General features: G+C 44.1%; 1 protein-coding gene across 1 annotated transcript; it reads left to right on the top strand.

Moving 5' to 3' along the window:
- Positions 1-1516: 1516 nt before the first annotated feature.
- On the top strand, positions 1517-17084 carry igfbp2a (insulin-like growth factor binding protein 2a). Its single transcript, XM_080024208.1, has 4 exons — positions 1517-1890; positions 12656-12837; positions 13724-13864; positions 16274-17084. The coding sequence occupies exons 1-4, from the start codon at positions 1524-1526 to the stop codon at positions 16430-16432; spliced, it is 849 nt and encodes a 282-aa protein (XP_079880334.1). The 5' UTR covers positions 1517-1523; the 3' UTR covers positions 16433-17084.
- Positions 17085-22038: the final 4954 nt, after the last annotated feature.

Below are 22038 nucleotides of genomic sequence, written 5' to 3'. Positions count from 1 at the left end.
ATTCAATGATAGAAGGCAAAATATGATGATACATTGAGCCACGCGTTTTTATTTTTGTAAATGCTGTGCCTGCAAATAGTGGTGACCAACCAACCTGCAGCTGGAATCATGGAGCACGGACATCGAAAATGTTTGCCTCGTGGAATCTGAAAGAGTCTTTGAAGTCGTTTCTGTGATTCCCTATTCATCAATTTACAGTCTAACACCCAATGTTTGGTTCCCTGTAACTCTGTCATCGTCATCAAATGATAAGGGCGAAGGTTCAAATACAGGAGTTTCAAACCGCGTGCGGGATAAAAGCTTACTGTGACAAAGGTGCAACCCGTCACTTTCCCCCTCCGAGCATCGGCGATAGGGGTCGAACCTCTCAGCCAAGGTCGCGTGAACATGTGTCCACAAAGAAGAGAACGTAACTGCCGAAGGACGGACCTGCGAGGGTTTGCCCCGAGTCCGCCGGCGAGGTCGCTGAAAAACGAGACGGACGCATCTCCACGAAATGGGCTGCACGCGCCGCCCTCCCTCACGCCGACGGGCCGCACTCATAGTCGCTGCCGTCGGGTGGAGAACAGCGCCGGGTGTGTGGGATGGAGAAAAAAAAATGACGCCCTTGTCCAAAGAGGCTCAACAGTAAAGAACATTGTGTGGCTTGTTAACAGTCCAACCGCTTATCACAGTCAAAGCTGAACCATCTCAAGGACCAAGCCAGACGTGCACGTCCTCGCTCCACGTCGAGCTGTTCTGTATCTCCGTACCCAGCGTTTGTATTTACTTCATTCTGTGGGGAGGGTAGGTGGTCGGTGGGTGGTGGTAATTCCTCGGTGGTGACCTCGCTGCGGCCCCCGTCGGGCTCCTCCATCCGTGAGCGAAGCCCGCCCCGTCCAGCCTCGTGTTGACGAAAACGCCGAAATTCTTCCCGGCCCCGGCTCCCTTTCCATCCCCCTCGGTTTCAGAAAGTGACGTTACAAGGTTCTACACCCCCTCTGGGGCTCAAACTGAAACGCCCCCACCCGCCCAAACGCAGTTGACACCTTCAACTTCCGCGTCTTCATTTGTCTTTCTTTGTTGAAAAGTGGCAATTTTAAAAAGTATCAAATGTGTACATTTTTCTTTGGAAATAATCTTGCGGATTACCACTTTAACATTTTACATTACAAACCAACAGCAGCAAGGACTCAGGGGGGCAGGGGGTCCGATGACCTTTCTTTAAACCGCGATTGGAAGAAGTGAACTCTGATGCCGCGTTCTGAAATTACAGGGGGGAGGGTTTTCATCGTAGATTGACTCTCTCACTTAGAGACCTCAAGTGGCAAGTTTTTATATTGATTTAATTTTTTTACGATTATTCTTATCCAGCCCGCGGGCCGTGTCTTTGACGCCCTTGCTCTGAGAGTGAGACAGCGGGAACATGGCTGGCTGTAGGACCCAGCAGACCCCCCATCCAGCCCGGGCTTCACCTGTTTCCTCTCCTACCTGGATCTCCTTCCACATCTCCCCCGATTCGAGCGCAGACCTCAGTCCCAACCATGTCGCCGCTCTTCGGCTGCAGCTTGCTGATCCTCTGCACCGCTCTGGCCGGCGCCTCCGTGGCCGAGCTGGTGTTCCGCTGCCCGGGCTGCACGGCGGAGCGCCAGGCGCTGTGCCCGGAGCTCACCGAGACGTGCGCGGAGATCGTGCGGGAGCCGGGCTGCGGCTGCTGCCCGGTGTGCGCCCGGCGGGAGGGCGAGCCGTGCGGCGTGTACACGCCGCGCTGCTCCGGCGGGCTGCGGTGCTATCCGGAGCCCGACTCCGAGCTACCCCTGGAGCAGCTGGTGCGGGGCCAGGGCCGGTGCGGACACACGGTGGACCCCGAGCCCGGAGCCCGGAGCCAGGGGCCCCGGGAGCACAGCAGCGGTCAGTTAGTCACACTAAACCTGCTTTTAATTCATTATTCATGCATTTTTAATGGAGGTGTCTAGACGGTCTGCAGGGCATTACAAGGGAATAGTCCTGGAATTATGCGGTGTCATGGAAGGGTGTGCAGTATCATTTTATTCTTTATACTTGTATGCAAACTTGATCCATGTCCTATTTTTCACAGAGTGAATTACTGATACACAGGTTTATTGTTAAGTTCTGGGTTCACTACATTGCACGTTCTTTCTATTTTTTGGTTATTTTTTAAATGAATTGCATATTGCCCGTTTTTTCTATTTTTTTTAGGTTTGTTGTACACTGACATTTTTCTGTTTTTTTCTTTGTAAATTTTAGATTTATTGTATATTGTCAGTCTTTGTCAATATTCGGGTTGATTGCACGTTTCCACTTTTAGAAACGTTTTATTCTTATTACTGTATTGCTATTGACGCTTGTTTTCGTGTTAACCAACAATTACCAACCGAGGATGAATAAAGTATCCATCTATCTATCCATCTATCCATCTATCTATCAGTCTATCAGTCTATCAGTCTATCTGTCTGTCTGTCTGTCTGTCTGTCTGTCTATCTATCTATCTATCTATCCATGTAGAAAATCATCATATTATAGATTATAATATACTGTATATTATTATGAAGTGCAGGACCAAGGCTACACACCCTACTAAGGAAAGGGGAATTAATTTGGATTTTAGACAATTAATTGCGCCTATAATCGATATGCACAGTTTTTCCAGACTCATTTGGCTGTTTACAATTCTGCAGTTATTTGTATTTACTTTCTCTTGATTACTGTCCGCAATGATGGCTTATCTGCTTGTTTACTTACCTATAGATGTCAGACCATCGGATTAACATGCATGGTAATAAACATTCATCCAGATTGGAGCGTCACAATTATTCCATAATTATTAATCATTTGAGTAATTTAAGTTATTTGGACCAATCGTTTTGTCAAAATACTTTGTTTTACGTTCATACATTGCCATCCAAATTTTCAGGAGAATTTCAAGACAATTTGATAAATGTTTCCAATGAATAGAATGGAAATTTGGTTTGAGGAAAATTGACTGCCTGCCCAAATTACTATGTTTTGCTGTCCAAAGTCAACAAATATCTCCGTCATGAGGTGGATGTGATTGTTATTACCATTATAAGGTTATTATACAATAATAGTGGCATAAAATGAACAGACAGTACAGCTGGTAAACAAACAAATAGACAGCACTATGAAAACTGAGGGCATTTTAATCTTCAATGTGTTGACTCTTGAGAGCTTGAAAAACATTGTAGTGAACATTTTTGGTGTTTCCTCACTAGAGAGAGAGAGAGAGAGAGAGAGAGGGAGAGGAATGCTGTATTGATCCGCACTCTGGACTTTAGCCTTTGGACCAGCAGTAACTGTAAACCTGCGAAGACACTGAACTGACTGCATCAACACGGCGGGGCAAGCCATGAGATTACCCCGAAAATTAGACCGCTGAAGCGGATTAACCGTTTGGCTGCCTCTTAGAAGCATCGGCGAACAGACATGCACATATTTGTAAGGTGCTGAGTCAGGGAACTCTTGTAGAAGTTAAAAAAAAAAAAAAAAAAAAAGTATTCACACAACTCTGCACAACAATTAAAACTTCAAGATGATGACTTTCTGGTGTTTATTCAGGCAGCACAAGCTCACACTCACTTACTGTTCAACGGCATATATGTATGGTTAATATCTAATTACTGTATATAAAGCGCTGTATATCAACCTGTGAGTGTTTTGACCTTGTGCTCCACTGTACCTTGGAGTTTTAAATTAAGATTTCAGCAATTATCACTGTTTACTGATGGATATTTAATCGCTGAACGCATGTGATGGAGCACCAGTTCAGGCAGGATTCTTGTACATTTTCACTTTCACGCTCCGTCGGAGCTTTACCGCCAAACCGGAGCGGTGTTTAGCTTGGCACCCTAGCTGCGACTTGTGATATGGAAAGAAAACCATGGGCGACGGTTCGACGGGCACGACCCCTTTCTCAGGTGTGTTGGAACAGAACAGAATAGAAAATCTCTTTATTGTCATTGTACAAGTAGGATACAATGAAGTGTGTCCTCTGCATTTGCCCCATCCTGCACCTAGGAGCGGTGGGCGGCCGCAGTGCAGCGCCCGGGGACCATCTCCAGCTCTTTTGCCGGTGCCTTGCTCAGGGGCACCGACAGTAGTATTAACTCTCTAACGCACACGTCTTTTGCTGACTTGTTCATAGGGACAAGCGAAATAAACTTTGGGAGGAAGTGAAATGAGCGATGAGACGCAGGACAGGCTGAGCACGACAAGAGGTTTTATTTTATCTTATTTATATTTTTTCATTTTCTTTTAGGTTTTACTTTTTCAGTTAGAACTGGGGTTGCAGGATTGTAGACACGCCCTCGTGGCCTGAAGGGTGTCTAGAACACCAAGGTGGTCCAAGAATGAAAAGTGAATTACTGTATAAAACAACTGCTAAGTCATTGCTTTTAGGCCTGGAATAAACGGTAGATCACTTAGTGCTGGGTGATATGTAAGGGATAATGAGTGATAACCCTGCGATAATGACCAGCTGGTGGTACATTATCCTGCTTCTGGCAACGGCCATTATAAACAGACACCAAATATTATTCTGAAATAATTGCCTGCTGATTGCCGCTATTGACCAATCGGAATCAAGTATTCAACCGAGTTGCGTGATAAATCAATATAATATTGATATTGTGATCGACTTGGCTCGATGTCGTCTGGGATTTTAGTTATTGTGATATTGCGATATAGTTAAATGTTGTCTGCTTCATGGCTGCATTATGTGTAAATATCTTATCAAAGCACCAGTAGTTATCCCTAAAATATTTTCAAATCATCGATATTGGGATATTCGTAGAAAAAAACATCAAGTGACATATGATGTCGTCACTCTGCCCTGCCCTTAAATCAGTGTTTAAAAAATGTTTTAAAATAACATTATAACAGCCCCACGGCTCTTCGTTGGCCAAAGCAAACAGTGAATGCTATGGGGCTGCCCACACATCGGCTCCGCAGACATGCGTCACATCTATCAAACTTGCTGACAAAAGCATTCTGTACATACATTTCTTTACGTTATAACACAACATGTCAGTGTGTGGACAGAACCTGTGGAAAAAGAGCAAATTATGAAAACACCTTTCAAGGGTTTACATTACGTAATGAAGTGATGCATTCACGCATTCATGGTTAACGCTCTGCATTCATAACTTCATTCGCAGACGTTTTTCTTTTGTTTCTCGTCCAACGTGTGTGAAGAAAAAACCTGCCATTTGTCTCACTCCACAACAGCACAAGTGGTATTTAAATGATAAAAAAATAGCCTTCAAATCATCGGAAACAAAATAAAACAAGTAAAAAGGAAAAGGGGAGTTTAAAAGACGGCTCTGATTTTTACCCCCAGTCTTGGTTCAGGGGCCTCTAGGGGCTCTTTTTGGCTGCAGAGGACCTTGGGTGGCATCCTGGCTCAAATGTCAGACAAGGAGCTGCAGCTATGGCGTCCAAACCTATCGCAGCTTTTACAGAACAGGAGCCTTTTCAGGAAACAGGAACTTGGTTCCGGCTACTTAGCACCTTTGGCTTCTTCCACATGATTGGTTCCGAAAATGGACTGAGAACAGACCGTACTGTTCCAACCCCCCCTAGTGGTAGTGCGTGTGTCTGGTTTTCGTATCGCTAATATATGGAAGCAGATGAAATATCGAATTGATAATATCATATCAATATCAAGAATCAATTTGTGTTTAATGTTCAACCCCATTTTCCAAATTTCATTACAGTATAACACTGTATTGTACTACAGGAGTGGAATGCGGTATTGTATATGTTGTCCTGTGTTGTGATGTATATTGATTGGTTTTTGAAGACGTCTCAATTCATAACAGTAAAAACATAACATATTGTTGGCATGACAGCTTTTTGTGACATTGAATCCTGTCGTATGTATTGCTTGTGTTGCATTTTTTATGAGCAGATTTTTGCCACCCCACTGAAAACCAAAGCTGTTACTCGCAGTTCATTTGGTGTTTAATACATTTGATACAGCAAGGGGCAGGTATGTGGTGCGTTGTATTTAATAAAATGGGAAATGAACATAGATATTGAGCTCACGAGAAGTCGTTCAAAGAGGGGAAATCAAAGATTGTGACATTTTAGTCGGCCTGCCGTCATATGAATAATTGCGATTGACGGTTTAATTGAGCTTTTTTTCTTCTCTCTTTGACACTTTCAAAGTATAAACCCGACTGTAATGTGTAATAATTCACGCCCACCTTGCGTAGCAGAGCCCTTTATGACATTTCAAAGTGTTAATGCATCCGTCCATTCATACTTCCTGCGAGTGATGCTTGTGCTTCTAGGATTGGTAAATGTTGTCCCCGTGGTGTAATATAATAGGAATTATATTTTTTATTTTTCTTATTTCCTATTTGCAACTGCACTTCCAGCCCCCCCCCCCCCCCCCCCATAGCACTCCGCTGTGTCTGTCTTTGTCTCTTTCTTGTCCGGTTTTGCTGTATTTTACTCTGCCCAATATCAAACTGCCCTCCGGGGATCAATGAAGTTGAATTGAACCGAATTGAAGTTGAGCAGTCCACCATCGCACTTTTCTTCTTTTCAGAATTTGTCTCTGCAGAGTTTCCGTATATGTATTATACATCCAATGCAGTTTTTCCAGCCCATTTGTTATTGTAATATTTATTGTTTTTTAAGCAAATGAAACATCTTCCTTTAAATGTCCTCACAAAATATATTTATATCACGTCAATAAAGGACGGTGGCGCCAAGCGAGCGTGCGTTCAGTCACAGACGGACACACATTTTACAAGCATCTGTTCTGGTCAAAGAATGAAAAACGTTCACTTTTGAGAACGTTAGTTACTTGGTATAAGCCTCCTGAACTCCCTTCATACCGGATGCTTAAATAGTCTTTCAGGGCAGAAGGCCCACTGTACGCTGGCTTTGGAAACAAAGGCGAAGATGTGCGAAGACGGTGACACGTGTTTTCCCGTGTTAAAAATTCCCGTTGGCTGTCAGCAGTTGTTAGTGCTTTCTTACACAACCTTTCAATTCGTCAGCAGAAGCCATTCAAATCTCCTCGGGAACATGTTCCATAACTGGCGGGCTACCTTGTAGTGCTCGTGGTATATTTCCTGTCCCAACTGGTCGGTGATATAAATTTGTTATCTAATGAGGCCCCGCTCCTCGTTACCTGCGGCGGGACGAGGGGAAAGCAAGGGCGGGGGTCCAGACAGAGTCCACAAGGGACTGAAATAGCACAGAGATAATCCCACCACCCACCCACCCATCCGTCCATCCACCCATCCGTCCGTCCAGCCCGCCGCCCCGGAGCGTCTCCAAAACACGGGATTGGTGCCATCTCCCCCTCAGGCATTGACTTCACGTGTAGCCGTGCCAAGAATCTCACGCCTCAATTGAGCTCCAGAATAACCCTCCGCCCCAATCCTCTCCTCCATCTCTCTCCCCCTCTCCTTCCTCTGGAAAGGGTTGTTTTGGACAATGGAGCGGCTGAGATGCTACTGTCCTGGCTGCCGCTGGATGGGAAGCATAGGTTTGGTTTGGCTTGGGCCCGGGGGTCTGCGTTGCAGATGACATAACAGGGTTGGTTCTAATGGGGTCAAGAGTGTAGCAGTTGGTTGTGAAGTCTGCGCAGCGGTTGAAGAAGTACTCAGACCTTTTGCTTCATCATCAATCAGTCAATCATCTTGTGATCCAAAACGCATGACTGTTTATAGGAGCAGTTAGTCAAGCTCAACAGCGGAATAAAGGCAGATCTGCTTCTCGTCTGATGGGTGAACATAGCTGCCGGGGGGGGAGAGTCGTCAGAAGATTTCCAACAGTACGATCTGTACGGATTCGCTCAGCCGCAGACTGTATTTACTCTCGCCGCACAAACCCCCCGGGGCGTCGGGTGCCCCGGGATGGTTCAGCGTTCAAAGTCATCAACGCGACTCAGCCATTACTGTCGGATCTCATAGTTTGATACTGGGCCTTTCAAAGTAGGCTGAACAGTTTGATCTCGTGTGACCTGGTGAAGGCCCCCCCCCCCCCTCCGCTCCCCAGCTCCCGTCATACAGTTCCCGCCTCAGCGCCGGCGGCTCACCGGAGGCTCCCATACGTGCCAGAGCATGTCTGAAAACCTACTTTCAGACGCCTGTGTCAGAAAGGCTGCAAGATAAACATATCTGCACTCTGCCGAGCATATATTTCTAGGAAAGCAGTCCCCGTAGGCCTCGTGCGGGGTGATGGACTGCAGCTCCTCCACACAGCGCCTTTCACCAACCTCTTAAGTGCTACATGAGTTATTTCACACCTCTCGGCTGCAGTGAGAGACTCATTTAGGGAAGGCCACATTTCGCCGACCGCCTGTCGCCTGCGATTGATAAAGTGCGTGTCTGTTTGTTCCCATGTTAATATGGGGGCGGGAGGGCGGGGGCAGAGCTTGGAAACCCTGGGCGGCGGTTCAGTTTCGGCGTTTCACGCCGTGAAATAAGGACGCCGTCACGTTGGATCACGCAGTTTTGTTACGTTATGGCGTCGGCGGAGTTTTAGTACGCTTGTAGTTCACTTGTTGTTTAATGAGGTGCTCCCCGGCTGGATGCTCTTAAAATGGGGATTCAAGCAGAAAATACAATCCATATTATTTGAAATTCCCTGTGATTATCAGGATAACATAGCTTTTCCAAATGGCTCGGCCCTGGTTTTGGAGCTGGCGGCTCGTCGCCACCCGGCCAAGTTGGAATTTGCTCAGTTGACCAGAATCCAGACAATCAGACATGACACTTCTGATCTACAGTGCATGCCATCTGGGAATTTGACAGGGGCGAGATCCAGAGAGGACGCCTCTCAGGCCATTGTGCTGGGCTTAAGCCGGGCGCTAGAGCGCACCGAGGGGCTGCGCTGCTGTTGATCTTACTGATCCATCAGCCACCCCTGCAGAACACGCTGTACTACTGGGGCCTGGTGCCCCCTCCAAGTGGGGTCCTGACCCTCCAGTGTGTGTGTCTGTGTGTGTGCGTGTGTGTGTGTGTGTGTGTGTGTGTGTGTGTGTGTGTGTGTGTGTGTGTGTGTGTGTGTCTGTGTTTGTGCAAATGTGTCTTTGAGGAGCTAAGATAGTGTTTTTGATTCGTTTTGTGTTTGTGTGCATGCGTGTGTGTGCATGTATTTGTTTTTATGTGTGTTTATGTGTGTGTGTATGCGTGCGTGCATGCAGCGTGCATTTGTGTGTGTGTGTGTGTGCGTGTGCGTGTGTTTGTAAGGACTCAAGCCTCTCAGGTTTCCTGTGAGAAGTGGGAGAGTTGCTGTTTCACTTGGATACAGTGTGGATTATATAAGGCATGAAAACAAAACGGGCCCCAGCGGCCAGTGTTGTTGTACTGTTTTATGTGTGTGTGTGTGTGTGTGTGTACGTGCGTGTGTGTGTGTGTGTGTGTTTCTTCGCGCAGCACACAGGCCCTCACAGAGGCGCACAAACACACCTGATTTCAGTTGACTTTTGCCCTCTGCACAGAAACCGTCTTCCAAGAAAAGCCGGATGCAGAGCAGCGGTGCGGAGGGGAACTGAAGCGACGGAGCTCCCTATCCGATGGCGGAAGGCGCCAGCACCTTGTTTTTACTTCTTTCGCTATTTCCCCTCTCTCTCACCGGCTTTTTGTAATCATATTATACGACAGGATTATGTGGCACAAATCGACCTCTCGCAACGCACGGATAAAGGCGATCTCAACGTCGCCAAACTGAGCGCGACCCGGTAAACATGTGATGGAACACGTTCGGATTCAAAAGTGACGGCATGCGTGATTTGGAGGACCAACTCGTGCGTTAACTCTGGCCGGGTTCCGCGGCGCCGTGCAATTTCTGGACGGCCGTTTCAGTAACATTGGACAATTAGCGGGAAACGGCGACCCCTAAAGGAAGTCGTAGAAACTACACCAACGTTACCGAACGCGACTCCTCCTCCACGAGGCTTCTGAGCCTCCGTAGCGGGGGGAGGCTTGGCGTGACGGTCCTCCAAAGCTTGAGCAAAGTCAAGTGAAGTCTATCGCCAGTTTGGGGACATAAGCGGCATACTTCGAGGGGTGGGGGGTTGAGCGGTGATTGACAGATGTGCGAATGAGGGCCGCTTCCTCCTCGACAGGGAGTCTCAGATCGAGCCTCCCCTGCAAGTCATCTAAAGTGCGTGTACCGTATGCATGCGCGTATCGTCTCTGGGTTCCCTCCCTTGTGCTTCTTCACAAGAAGGACAACAAAAGCGAACTATTTGTGCGTCTCTATGTCCGCCTCATTTACACTTGCACGGCGGCTACGTCCGAGATATTAACCCCCCCAAAATATCGGGTCTTTCGTTAAGCGGCATTATTGGGTTTTTTTTTTCTTCCCGACGAATTGCAGAATTAGAATCAGTCAGTCGGGAGCGGACAAGTTACGCTCTACCTCATCTAATAATCGAATAGAATAGCATCATCAGCATATTGACGTCTCGATTCCAATTCCATCGCGATTGGAGGAAATGACGATTGATGTGCCACTTTGGCCAAATTACCGGGTTTCCTCTGATTCAGTGCAGTACCAGAAATGACACTCAAGTAATTAAATAGGTCTCTTTTCTTTTTTTTTTTAAATGCTGATCTACAAACCTATTTTTTTTTGGAGATATATAAACAGAATGACTGAAGTGGACTTGGGAGGCGGCCCTTCTCGCGCTCCCTTCCAACAACACCCTTGGTTGTTTGACCCTCTGTGGTCAGGGGCATCATTCTCTCTCTCTCTCTCTCTCTCCCTCTCTGTTTGCTCCATCCGTTTGGACGGAGGCTTGTTTGTTTTTCTTTTCCTTCTTCCTTTTGGGCTTTTTTTTGTTTTTTCTTTGAGTTGATGTTTAACAGAGTTCAAAGGAAAGACTGCGATCGAAAGTTTGCACAAGGAAAAATAAACGACAATAACCATGAGAGAGACGCAAGACACAAAGTGCTACGGTTCCTTTTTCAGTCAGATTGGAGTACATCATATGCGATGGAATTGGGAATTTTGTGATGGAATTGTGATTTAAATTTGTTGACAAATGACACATTTTTTTGAAGTCTTTTTTCCTTTACAATCCCCCCAGTACTACATGGGAAATAAGAAACTCCTACTGAATATTGTACGCATGCTTAAAGGACTTAAAGGGCTTTGAGAAACATGCTTCAATGCAATCCAATGGGGCAAACGTCTAAGGCTTACAGTATCAAAACGTAAAAACCTTGAAAATGGGAAAGCTTACGTACGCAGGCTACGGTTACAGTTACGGATGTAAGTATTGTACGCTCAGGTGTTTGTTTCTTATACCGTTTTAGAGGTTGATGTCATGTCTCTGGCTCATGCTGGAATTAAAGGGTGTTGGTGACAGTGTGAGAACATTTAACGTTAAATTTGATCATGGCTCTGTCCAGGAGTTTAAACAAACCATTTGGATTGATTTGGGAAGCGTTTTACCACGATTTGAACCTGTGACAGTGTTTCTGAAAAAAAAATGCATTTTTACAGGATTCTGAAAGATTAAATGCGAAAAATAAATAATGTCAACAAAGGAATTGGGAGAAAAAAAATGTTTTTTTACTACAGTTGCATTAACTGCAATGTATTTGTGTTCTGTGTAACCTGAATGAATTGTCAATGAAGATGATTCATTTTCAATTATTAATTCAGTTCATTATAAATTGTGTGTGAACTTATGAATTAAAAAATGAATAGGTTTTTAGCATTTTATAAATCTTCACTTGTCTTTTTGGGGTTTTCAAAGTGGAGGTGAATCTTTAGAATCATGCTGATGGAAAAAAGTTTAATTAAAGGCAGCATCTGAGAATAACGTCTGTTTCCATATTTGATCTGTTATACATTGATTATTAAGATTATAATAATGAATTTGTTTTTATTTTTTTATAGATATGTATCTCATTTGGGATTTGTTTTATCACTTTTCATCACTGGGTTTTGTTCCAGTTTGTTGTATTTTACTTTTTATTTGTTTTCCTCTGTCGTGGAAATTATAATATTATAGTATATTATGATTACCATTCTACAGTCTAGTTGAGTTTTTACAGAGATACTGTATGTATGAATGATACTGTACAGTATGTACAGTATCATTAGGTATGAGGTGCAGGTCTCTCTGAGGGTGGCTACAGGGTGAGAAGGAGTACAGCGCCCCCTCCTGGAGTCAGTGAGGTACCTTCATCTTCCTTCTGGTTGGTCACACTGAAAACTGATGGTGTCATAGATATTTATCCTGCTAAAATTATAATGTGTATCATGCCATATCATAGTTTCTATACCTGGCCAAAAATACTACACATATATATCCTATTTTGGTCAGAATGTGAATTGTTGAAACAGAGGTTTGTTTATTGTACTTTTTTTTTTTCTTGTTTCTAGTTTACTTGGGTTTATTTTTGCTGTAAGCTTATTGTATATTGCCCAGTATTTGTTGTTTATTGTTCAGTTTTAGGTTTATTTTATTGTTTATTCTTAATTGTTTTATTGTTTGATTCAATTTAATCAACCTTCATTTTTAGGTTTATTGTATATGGACATTTTTCCAATGTAATGTTGAGCTAAATAATGGATGGAATCCAACCCAGAAGGTACCACAGCGCTAACTATCTCCATCCATCCCTCCGTGCTCCCATCCATCCATCACTCCATCCAGGTGAGGCCCTGGAGCCGGTGGCCGAGCAGGACCTGACCGAGGGCCCGGCCGTCAGGAAGCCCAGCAAGGACAGCGCCTGGCTGGGGCCCAAGGAGAGCGCCATGCGCCAGCACTGGCAGGAGATGAAGAGCAAGATGAAGACCAACAAGGTGGAGGAGGCCAAGGCCACACGCCCTAAACAGGTACTTCCAAAAGTCCAAAATGCCTGACTACGTGCTGCATGTTCCGACCATCAACCAATGTACTTTTGTAACAACCCCCTTTTTGAGATTGTACCCTAAGGATAAAAAAAAGATTTCACCAGGTCATAAATTCGAATGGCAGGTTTCATTTATATTATTGAATTTATACATTTTTCAGACAGATTATTCTTTTTATTTTTTCATTCATTTATGTATTTATTTATTATTCAATTGTTGTATGCATTTTTCATGTTTCCCTTATTATCCCTTATAATCAATTTTCATTTTTTACAAAAACACCTGCCAAATGAAACATTATTGTGCAATGTATTTGTTATGTGATTCCTGTATTGATGTAAAGTGATTTGAGTTGCATGTTGAGCATGAAAGTTGCCATACAAATAAAGGTTGTTTTTGTGTAACATAAGTTGATGTAATTAAAATTGAATCAATTCTAAAACACTACAAATGTGAAACTCAGGCCAACACTTCAAGGTGGATGTCTGTCATGTCCTTTCCCTCTCCTCGAATAGGTAAATCTCATGGAAAGAAGCTTGTGGTGCATGCTAAAGTATTCCCAAAGTTTGTAAATCCAATAGTCTTTTGTATATCGTATAACATGTATTTCCATATTTTCTTTCACGTATAATCACCCTGATATGTCAACTGATGATGTACTGTATATGACCGGGCTCTAAAGATGGAAGCAGACTGTCAATTCCAAACACATTTCCAAAGACGGTTATACTGTGTAGCGTATGAAGGTGCAAATAATAACTTTTTTTGTTTGGTTGTTTGTTTGTTTTCCCCACAGTATCACTCTCTTTATAGACCTTTTATTATTTGCTTATCTTTATTTATTGAGCCTTGTTTTTGCGGTTTGCAGACCCAGTGTCAGCAGGAGCTGGACCAGGTCCTGGAGAGGATCTCCAAGATGCCCTTCAGGGACAACAGAGGGCCCCTGGAGGACCTGTACGCCCTGCACATCCCCAACTGTGACAGGAGGGGACAGTACAACCTCAAACAGGTCTGGGCCATCACATCCGTGCTGGGGAGTCAAATTATTATTCACCATATGACATTCGATAAAAATCAAAGCAAAAGCGACCCAGTGGACCCAGTCAACACGACAGAACCGGCCAAAGCCGTGACTGTTACTTATGTCGAAAGAAAATCTTCTGAGACAAAATGGTTTGGCCAGTCATGAGTGAATCTGTTCTAGCGTACGTGCATAGTTAAGAGGAAGGCCGTCTATGCAGAGAAGTGTCCGGAGTGGGGACCAGGAGGACAATACTTGACCATACTATTGGCCAGCCCAAATTTCCAAGGTCACTTGCTGTATGGGTTTGCTTTTGACGTAGGATTTAGGTGAACAATCTACATGTGCACACCAGCGTAAACTAGAGACCCGGATCGATCCGATGGTAGATTACTTTTCCGTACAGGATGAAGAGAGCCAAAGTCATCGCCGTCTGATGCCGACTGTTCGAAGAGCAGACGATGGGAAGATTTAAAAGTAGGCGAGAATGGTCTTCTCTGAAAAAAACCTGAAAATTGTCAGACCGCAAACTTGACCGCAAACTCAATTTTGTAATGTACAGTGGGGCAAAAGGTATTTATTCAGCCACCAATTGTGCAAGTTCTCCCACTTAAAGATGAGAGAGGCCTGTAATTTTCATCATAGGTACACTTTGACTATGAGAGACAGAATGGGGGGAAAGAATCCAGGAAATCACATTGTAGGATTTTTAATGAATTAATTGGTAAATTCCTTGGTAAAATAAGTATTTGGTCACCTACAAACAAGCAAGATTTCTGGCTTTCACAGACCTGTAACTTTTTCTTTAAGAGGCTCCTCTGTCCTCCACTCGTTACCTGTATTAATGGCACCTGTTTGAACTCGTTATCAGTATAAAAGACACCTGTCCAAAATCTCGAACAGTCACACTCCAAACTCCACTATGGCCAAGACCAAAGAGCTGTCAAAGGACACCAGAAACAAAATTGTAGACCTGCACCAGGCTGGGAAGACTGAATCTGCAATAGGTAAGCAGCTTGTTGTGAAGAAATCAACTGTGGGAGCAATTATTAGAAAATGGAAGACATACAAGAACACTGATAGTCTCCCTCGATCTGGGGCTCCACGCAAGATCTCACCCCGTGGGGTCAAAATGATCACAAGCACGGTGAGCAAACATCCCAGAACCACACGGGGGGACCTAGTGAATGACCTGCAGAGAGCTGGGACCAAAGTAACAAAGGCTACCATCAGTAACACACTACGCCGCAAGGGACTCAAATCCTGCAGTGCCAGACGTGTCCCCCTGCTTAAGCCAGTACATGTCCAGGCCCGTCTGAAGTTTGCTAGAGTCCATTTGGATGATCCAGAAGAGGATTGGAAGAATGTCGTATGGTCAGATGAAACCAAAATAGAACTTTTTGGTAAAAACTCAACTTGTCGTGTTTGGAGGAGAAAGAAAGCTGAGTTGCATCCAAAGAACACCATACCTACTGTGAAGCATGGGGGTGGAAACATCATGCTTTGGGGCTGTTTTTCTGCAAAGGGACCAGGACGACTGATCCGTGTAAAGGAAAGAATGAATGGGGCCATGTATCATGAGATTTTGAGTGAAAACCTCCTTCCATCAGCAAGGGCATTGAAGATGAAACGTGGCTGGGTCTTTCAGCATGACAATGATCCCAAACACACCGCCCGGGCAACGAAGGAGTGGCTTCGTAAGAAGCATTTCAAGGTCCTGGAGTGGCCTAGCCAGTTTCCAGATCTCAACCCCATAGAAAATCTTTGGAGGGAGTTGAAAGTCCATGTTGCCCAGCGACAGCCCCAAAACATCACTGCTCTAGGGGAGATCTGCATGGAGGAATGGGCCAAAATACCAGCAACAGTGTGTGAAAACCTTGTGAAGACTTACAGAAAACGTGTGACCTCTGTCATTGCAAACAAAGGGTATAAACAAAGTATTGAGATGAACTTTTGTTGTTGACCAAATACTTATTTTCCACCATAATTTGCTTAATAATTCTTTAAAAATCAGACAATGTGATTTTCTGGATTTTTTTTTCTCATTTTGTCTCTCATAGTTGAGGTATACCTATGATGAAAATAACAGGCCTCTCTCATCCTTTTAAGTGGGAGAACTTGCACAATTGGTGGCTGACTAAATACTTTTTTGCCCCACTGTATGTGAACTTCCGTGATGCACGTACGGTATTTGGTGTTGTTGGAAAGACGAACTCCGTATCTTTGGGCTAAGTCTAAAACGACATCAGTGAGATAAACAAGAAAGACCAGTCACTGGACCCCCCCCCCCCCGGGAATCGACTCTGTCCTCACTACGTCGCCTCTTCTCCGTTGTCTTCCTGGAGACGCCCGTGCATCCATGTCCTCCTAAGTCAAGCCTTTGGTCTGTCTTTTCAGTGCAAGATGTCTCTCCACGGCCAGAGGGGCGAGTGCTGGTGCGTCAACCCTTACACCGGCCGGCCCATACCGTCGGCCCCCACCGTGAGGGGGGACCCCAACTGCAGCCAGTACCTGGGAGGGCCCGAGATGGAGCCCCCCGCCATGACTCAAATATAGTAGCTGGTCCAACTCTCAGAAAAAAAAAGTAACAAAGAAAAACTGTAACAAAAAAAAACAAAAAACAAAAAAAACACTTTGGAAGAAAGTATTTGAGACAACCAAGTAAACTTCACATGATCTCTGTTTGTGTGTGTGTGTGTGTGTGTGTGTGTGTGTGTGTGTGTGTGTGTGTGTGTGTGTGTGTGTGTGTGTGTGTGTGTGTGTGTGTCTATGTATGTGTGTGTATGTGTGGTCGGTTCAAGGACAAGGAACAATACTTCACTTTGATTGCTTTTTTTGTTTTTTTTTGGAATTTAACCACCCCCACATGTAAGGCTTTCTGCTTAGGATGTGAAAAGATGCTGATAGAACGTTAGAGATTTCGATTTGACGCATGTACATTCACCCCAAGCAGGTTTGTTTTTTCCCAAATGTGAACCTATGCTTTGTCTTTAATTGTTTTGTACTGTAAGTGTACTAAAAAGAAAAAAGAAACAAGCCAGTGTTTGCAATATTTGTTGTTATAGTTATTTTTACATGTCAGCATTGGCAGACTACAGGCTTTGTATAGCGAGTATTAAAGCTAAAATGTAGTACATGTTGAAAGCGGTGTGTGTGTGTGTTTGTGTGTGTGTGTATTTTACACAGAAAAAAAATAAATCAGTTAAGACTGCCTTGTTAGTGATTGTTCTAGAGCGAAAAATACCATTAAAATTATAACATATCACCTCTGAGCCTTTCTTATTCTTCATGCTTTTCCATCATCGCAAAATAATGACCAACTGGGTGATCAGGTCTTGTATCAGTCTTAAAGGGGGTTATTATGCGATAATGAGGGGCTATCTGCACGTTATCCCTATTATTACATGGCTGCTTACTAAATAAAATACATTGAGATGGAATACTGATTTGAAATTATTTCATAACTCGTCCCCAAAAAAAGAAAAGAAAAACTTTGCCCTTTTGGGTATAGCATGAGAAATAGGTTTCTATGTCCCTGCATGGCATTTTTTTGTAACCTGACCCCATTTGTTGAAATCCCACTCGTGGGGTGGTGATATGAAGTGACCATTGTGTACTGGATACTCGGTTTGAAAGTCACTTAGAAACTTAACGGTGGATTGGATACTCAGTGTGAAAAGTTATATCGAGACATGGCTGGATTTCTCCCTGAGGTTGCTTTCATCCATTTTCAATAGGAACGAAACATAGTAAAAACAGTCATCCTTAAAATAAACCTAATAAAAAATATATATATATTATTGCTTACAAAACTGAGCAAGATGGGAACACGGCGATCGCACAGATTTGACGAAGCTATGACTCTCCACCCTGGTGAAACTCCAGTCGATTTTGTCGAGGGGTTAATAGGAGGTTATTCTTAGACAATGCTGCTGGATGGTCTGAAGCCATAGCTGTTACACCACCCTACGCCAGAACGGGATCTTTTGAGCCACAACCATTTTATTTATTGTGCAGAATTGTGACAGGAGGATTCGGAGATCCGGGATATGATCTTAAATACATGAAAGAGGCTTTTGAGGATTGGCTCAAATGCAAAAAGTTATGGGATCAAAGTAGTAGTGCCGCCATTGCAACTACAGCACAACGTAATGACCAGAAACCCAATCCGGTCTCAGGCCCCGGAGCGCATCTGGATTAAATGCGTCCGGCACCTCCCAAATCTAACCAACTTGAACGGCCTTGAAAGTCTAGTAATCCCTTTAAATCACAAAATCCTTTTACAGATGAGGATGTTGAATTGGCCGCCATGGTATCCAGAACCTCCATATACTCTAGTCTGCAGACTTAGAGGACAAACATATAAATTGCCTGAAGTGGAAAGTCTTGATTCGGAAGGTCATAAAATGATCTCCGTAAATCAAGAGCTGTGGTTAAAACTAAACCCCCTAAAGAGGAAGATGAGTCAGCTGACAATGAGGAAACTGAACACGCAGTTTTTCCGTTCATGACGGTGGGAGACAGACCACCCACAAGATTGTGAGGAACCTTCTGAGTGACAGAGAGCAAAGGCTGCAGCGGGGTTCCTGTGTGGCTGATCCCTGTCCAACACCAGCCGGTGTCTCCCAGGGGGGCTATTGTCCCCCGTGCTCTTTGTCATTTGCATCAACAGCCTGGATTTACATCTGCCTCCCTCTGTTATCCCCCTTAAATACACCGATTACCTTATGGAGCTCCTGGATCTGAGCAGCAACCCAACTCCAGTATAGCTAAACTGCTCAGCAATGAATGACTCCAGGAAGCAGGGTGCAGATAAGGAGGCTTATGCACTGCTGAATGAGTGAAACTGAAATATACAAACGCAATGTAAGACAGTTCACAAAACAGGAACCATACTGTTTTCCCAGGTAACCTTAATGTAATTACTGTGTTTTTTAACAGCAACCAACACCAACACCAACAACCGTTGTCGCAGTAACCCGGACAGCAGTTCTGACAAACAGACAACCAGAATGGGTCCACGCCACCCGGTTGAAGAAGAACACCACCTGATCATTGTCCGGCGACCTGTCCAGACCCGGAGGAGGAAGAAGAAGAATGGCCTGGGTCTAAAAGATATAATGCTGATGGCACCGCTGACCCTCACATTAATGGCCGTAGGCATGGGCATCCTATGGACGCTCTGCTGCCATGACCCCCACAACAACCTGTGCCCTGCCCCTGCGCCCACCGCTAACTGTTCCCAAGGTAACGTAACTAACTCCGACAGACACAAGAGAAAAGTGGCATCAGGAAAAGAAGAGCGGTTGACACCTGACTCAAAAGCACCGCGCGTTTATGGCCAAAATATGTGGCGGCGCTTTGTAAATTTGACTGCCAAACAACAGACTGACCAGTCATGTTATGTTGGTTCCCGTGTGCAGTATGCTTCACACACACCATCTTTCACTGCTATTCCGTTGTCACATAATGCCACACTGTGCGTTTCAGGTTTAGCCACACGTCCAGGAAATAATGTCAAACCGAGTGATGCAAATTTATCCTCCAGGATCATTTTTCGGGTGTTTTTGTGTCGTCACGTTCGGTTAAAGTTGTTTTTGTTTGTGGTTGATTTTGGGCTCACTGTTCATCACTTTTGGTTTTGTTGATTTATTCCTTTATTGTTATAATTCAGTTTTAATTGCTTTATCTGCTTTTAATTTGTTTCTTCCCGGGTTCCTTTTAGGACAAAGGAGGGCGACAGTTGTGATATACTTGTAAATGTATTATCAGATGAACAATGACACACTGCTGTCTACCAAAGCTGCCTGCATCTGAATTATCTCACCTGTCAAAAGAGAGGTTCCTCAACGGTGAAAACGTCAACTATAGCTTCGTCTCAACTACTTCTTTCTTTTAAGCCTGTTCTTTCGAGCTTCGACAGGATGTCTCCCTCAACTGTTAAACCGCTGACGAGGAGGTGTTTTCTGTGCATTGAAAGGGCAGTCTGAATATCCCATGAATACTGTGTGCTGACAGTAAACCTTTGGAACGCTGCTGCGTACCTGCCCGGTGTCAATCAAGCCAGACCACGACTTCAGCACAAGGCCCCCGACATGACAAACATATTTACTGCTATGTGAAATGTGAAATTGGACATGTCCGGGTCGTTCTCACGAGACCGCCATAAAATATGTACCAAATTAAGTGACACACACATTCACAGAGGATGTGAAATAATTAATTTCAATATTAAAGGGGTGCTATTATGCTCCTTTTTGGCCATATTAATACGGTATAGTTCTCCGAGGTCCCCAAAACAAGGTACGCAATGCCTACTATATGGCCCACTTGGTTGTTTTCAACTATGATATTATTTTTGTACTTTTATGATCAAACCATAACGTGTCCAGACAAAGTTGCCGCTATGAATGCACTTCAGCATTGTGTGTTTTCGCCAATTTAGTGTAAACTGGCAAAACGCACAATGACGGCGTAAACCTGTACACTCCATCACTACATTCATTCACTATTCTCTCTGTCGTTGTGTTTGAAATCACTATTTATTCTAAAACTATGAAAGAGTAGTGAGGGAATGTAGTGATACATGTTTGCACTGGCATTGTGTGTTTCACCATCTTACATTTTACACCAAGTGCATTTGTACTTCAAAGGAGGCCTATCATGCTTCTCCTTATTTTCAGTCATGTACAGTATATGGTTTTACAATGTGGGATGTTCATATTAGACGTGGCCAAAGTGTCAAATAATGAGGTAAACTTGTGACAAACTAATCGCTGTGAACCAAACGCTGAGGCTTCAGACCGCTCTGAACCCTCGCTTTTTAAAATTTTTTTAATTTCCTATGTCAGTTCGTCACGGATTCCCTTACATGGTCGCCTGCCAATAAAAATAGCGTTTTTTTAAATTGTAGATGCATTTATTTATTTTATTTTATTTTCCGACGTCCGCACGAAACAAAAACAATAAAAGTCCCTGCGTCCGAGTCCCAGAGCCTTGCGGTTGCTTTGCGTGTCCCACAAGCCAAAGTTGGAACAAACTTTTAAACGAGGCCTCGTAGATATAATATGAGTGAAGATTCGGCAACCGGATTGCTTATTTCTTGCCTTCAAATGCGCTCGGAAACAGACTTTGATGGACCGATAAGGTGAAATCAGTGAAAGTTACAGAGCAGATGTAACCTACACGCCATTTAGGCAGTCAGTGTGAATAGGTCGTTTGTGTCTTTAAGAGCTGTGCGCGACAGTAACTCAAGTTTACGGCGTTGCTTTTACGACGCCTGGAAATGCATTGGTTAGGCTACATGCGGTTCAGGTGAGGCGAGGCCGCATGAGAAGCTGTCTGAGATTCTTACGGCCAGCGCTAACAAGCGCCGGTGCTCGACGCCATCATTGAACCAGCCTATCGCTTTACTTATATTAATACTAGGTGTCGAGTGGCTTGAGGACCTGTTGGCGTGCCCATCCCGCGCATTCCATTTGAGGACAGTACTAGTGCTGGGACTTTATCTTTTATGAGAGCTCTCTTTTTATCGTATTTTATTTTATTTCCTTTATATGGCAGGGCTACCAATGTCACTTGGTAAACACATTCCTGTACAATTTCTGTTTCCTTCTGGACCAGCTCTACTGGCGAGCAGCGGGAGAGAGAGGTTTATTAAGGGCTGAAATATTTTGTTTACATGAGTACTTACATTGTGTAAGTTTCCTTTTTATTTTTATATTTTTTTTGTTTACTGTACAATTCAACCGAAAGACACACTTCAGTTCAAACGTTAATACTGAACAAATAGATAGTGTACAGCTATCAGCTCGGGAAATAAATTCCCAATTTTTTGGTACAAGTTGATACTGCTGTAATTTTGTTCTGCAGTACCAGGTTCCTGAAACACAACGGCTCGGAACTTGGGCTGCTCGTTTGCAATTACAGCTACACGCACTGAAACAGCCCGACCTCAAGAACATGTTTTGCGGACCTCAGAGACCTATAGTAACATGTGTAAAAAGGAGCATGATAGGCCCCCTTTAATACCTAAAATGAATTATTTACACCTCTGCTAATACGCGTATCAATTCATTTCGGACATTGTTTTATGGCGGTTTCGTCCGCATTCACCTCAAGTCTTCCATTGCAGTCGCGATGCAGCGTCACAAGATGGCGCC

The sequence above is a fragment of the Zeus faber genome (assembly GCF_960531495.2).
Source record: "Zeus faber genome assembly, chromosome: 2".
NCBI lineage: Eukaryota > Metazoa > Chordata > Actinopteri > Zeiformes > Zeidae > Zeus > Zeus faber.
Note: the sequence above shows the minus strand (reverse complement) of the source record. Positions and strands in the feature narration are given on the sequence as shown.

Excerpts from the sequence above, each read along its gene's own strand:
- igfbp2a (XM_080024208.1), top strand. The coding sequence starts at position 1,524 with ATGTCGCCGCTCTTCGGCTGCAGCTTGCTGATCCTCTGCACCGCTCTG. Across the intron at positions 12,838-13,723 it reads AGGCCACACGCCCTAAACAG|ACCCAGTGTCAGCAGGAGCT; the intron begins GTACTTCCAAAA and ends TGCGGTTTGCAG. Across the intron at positions 13,865-16,273 it reads GACAGTACAACCTCAAACAG|TGCAAGATGTCTCTCCACGG; the intron begins GTCTGGGCCATC and ends CTGTCTTTTCAG.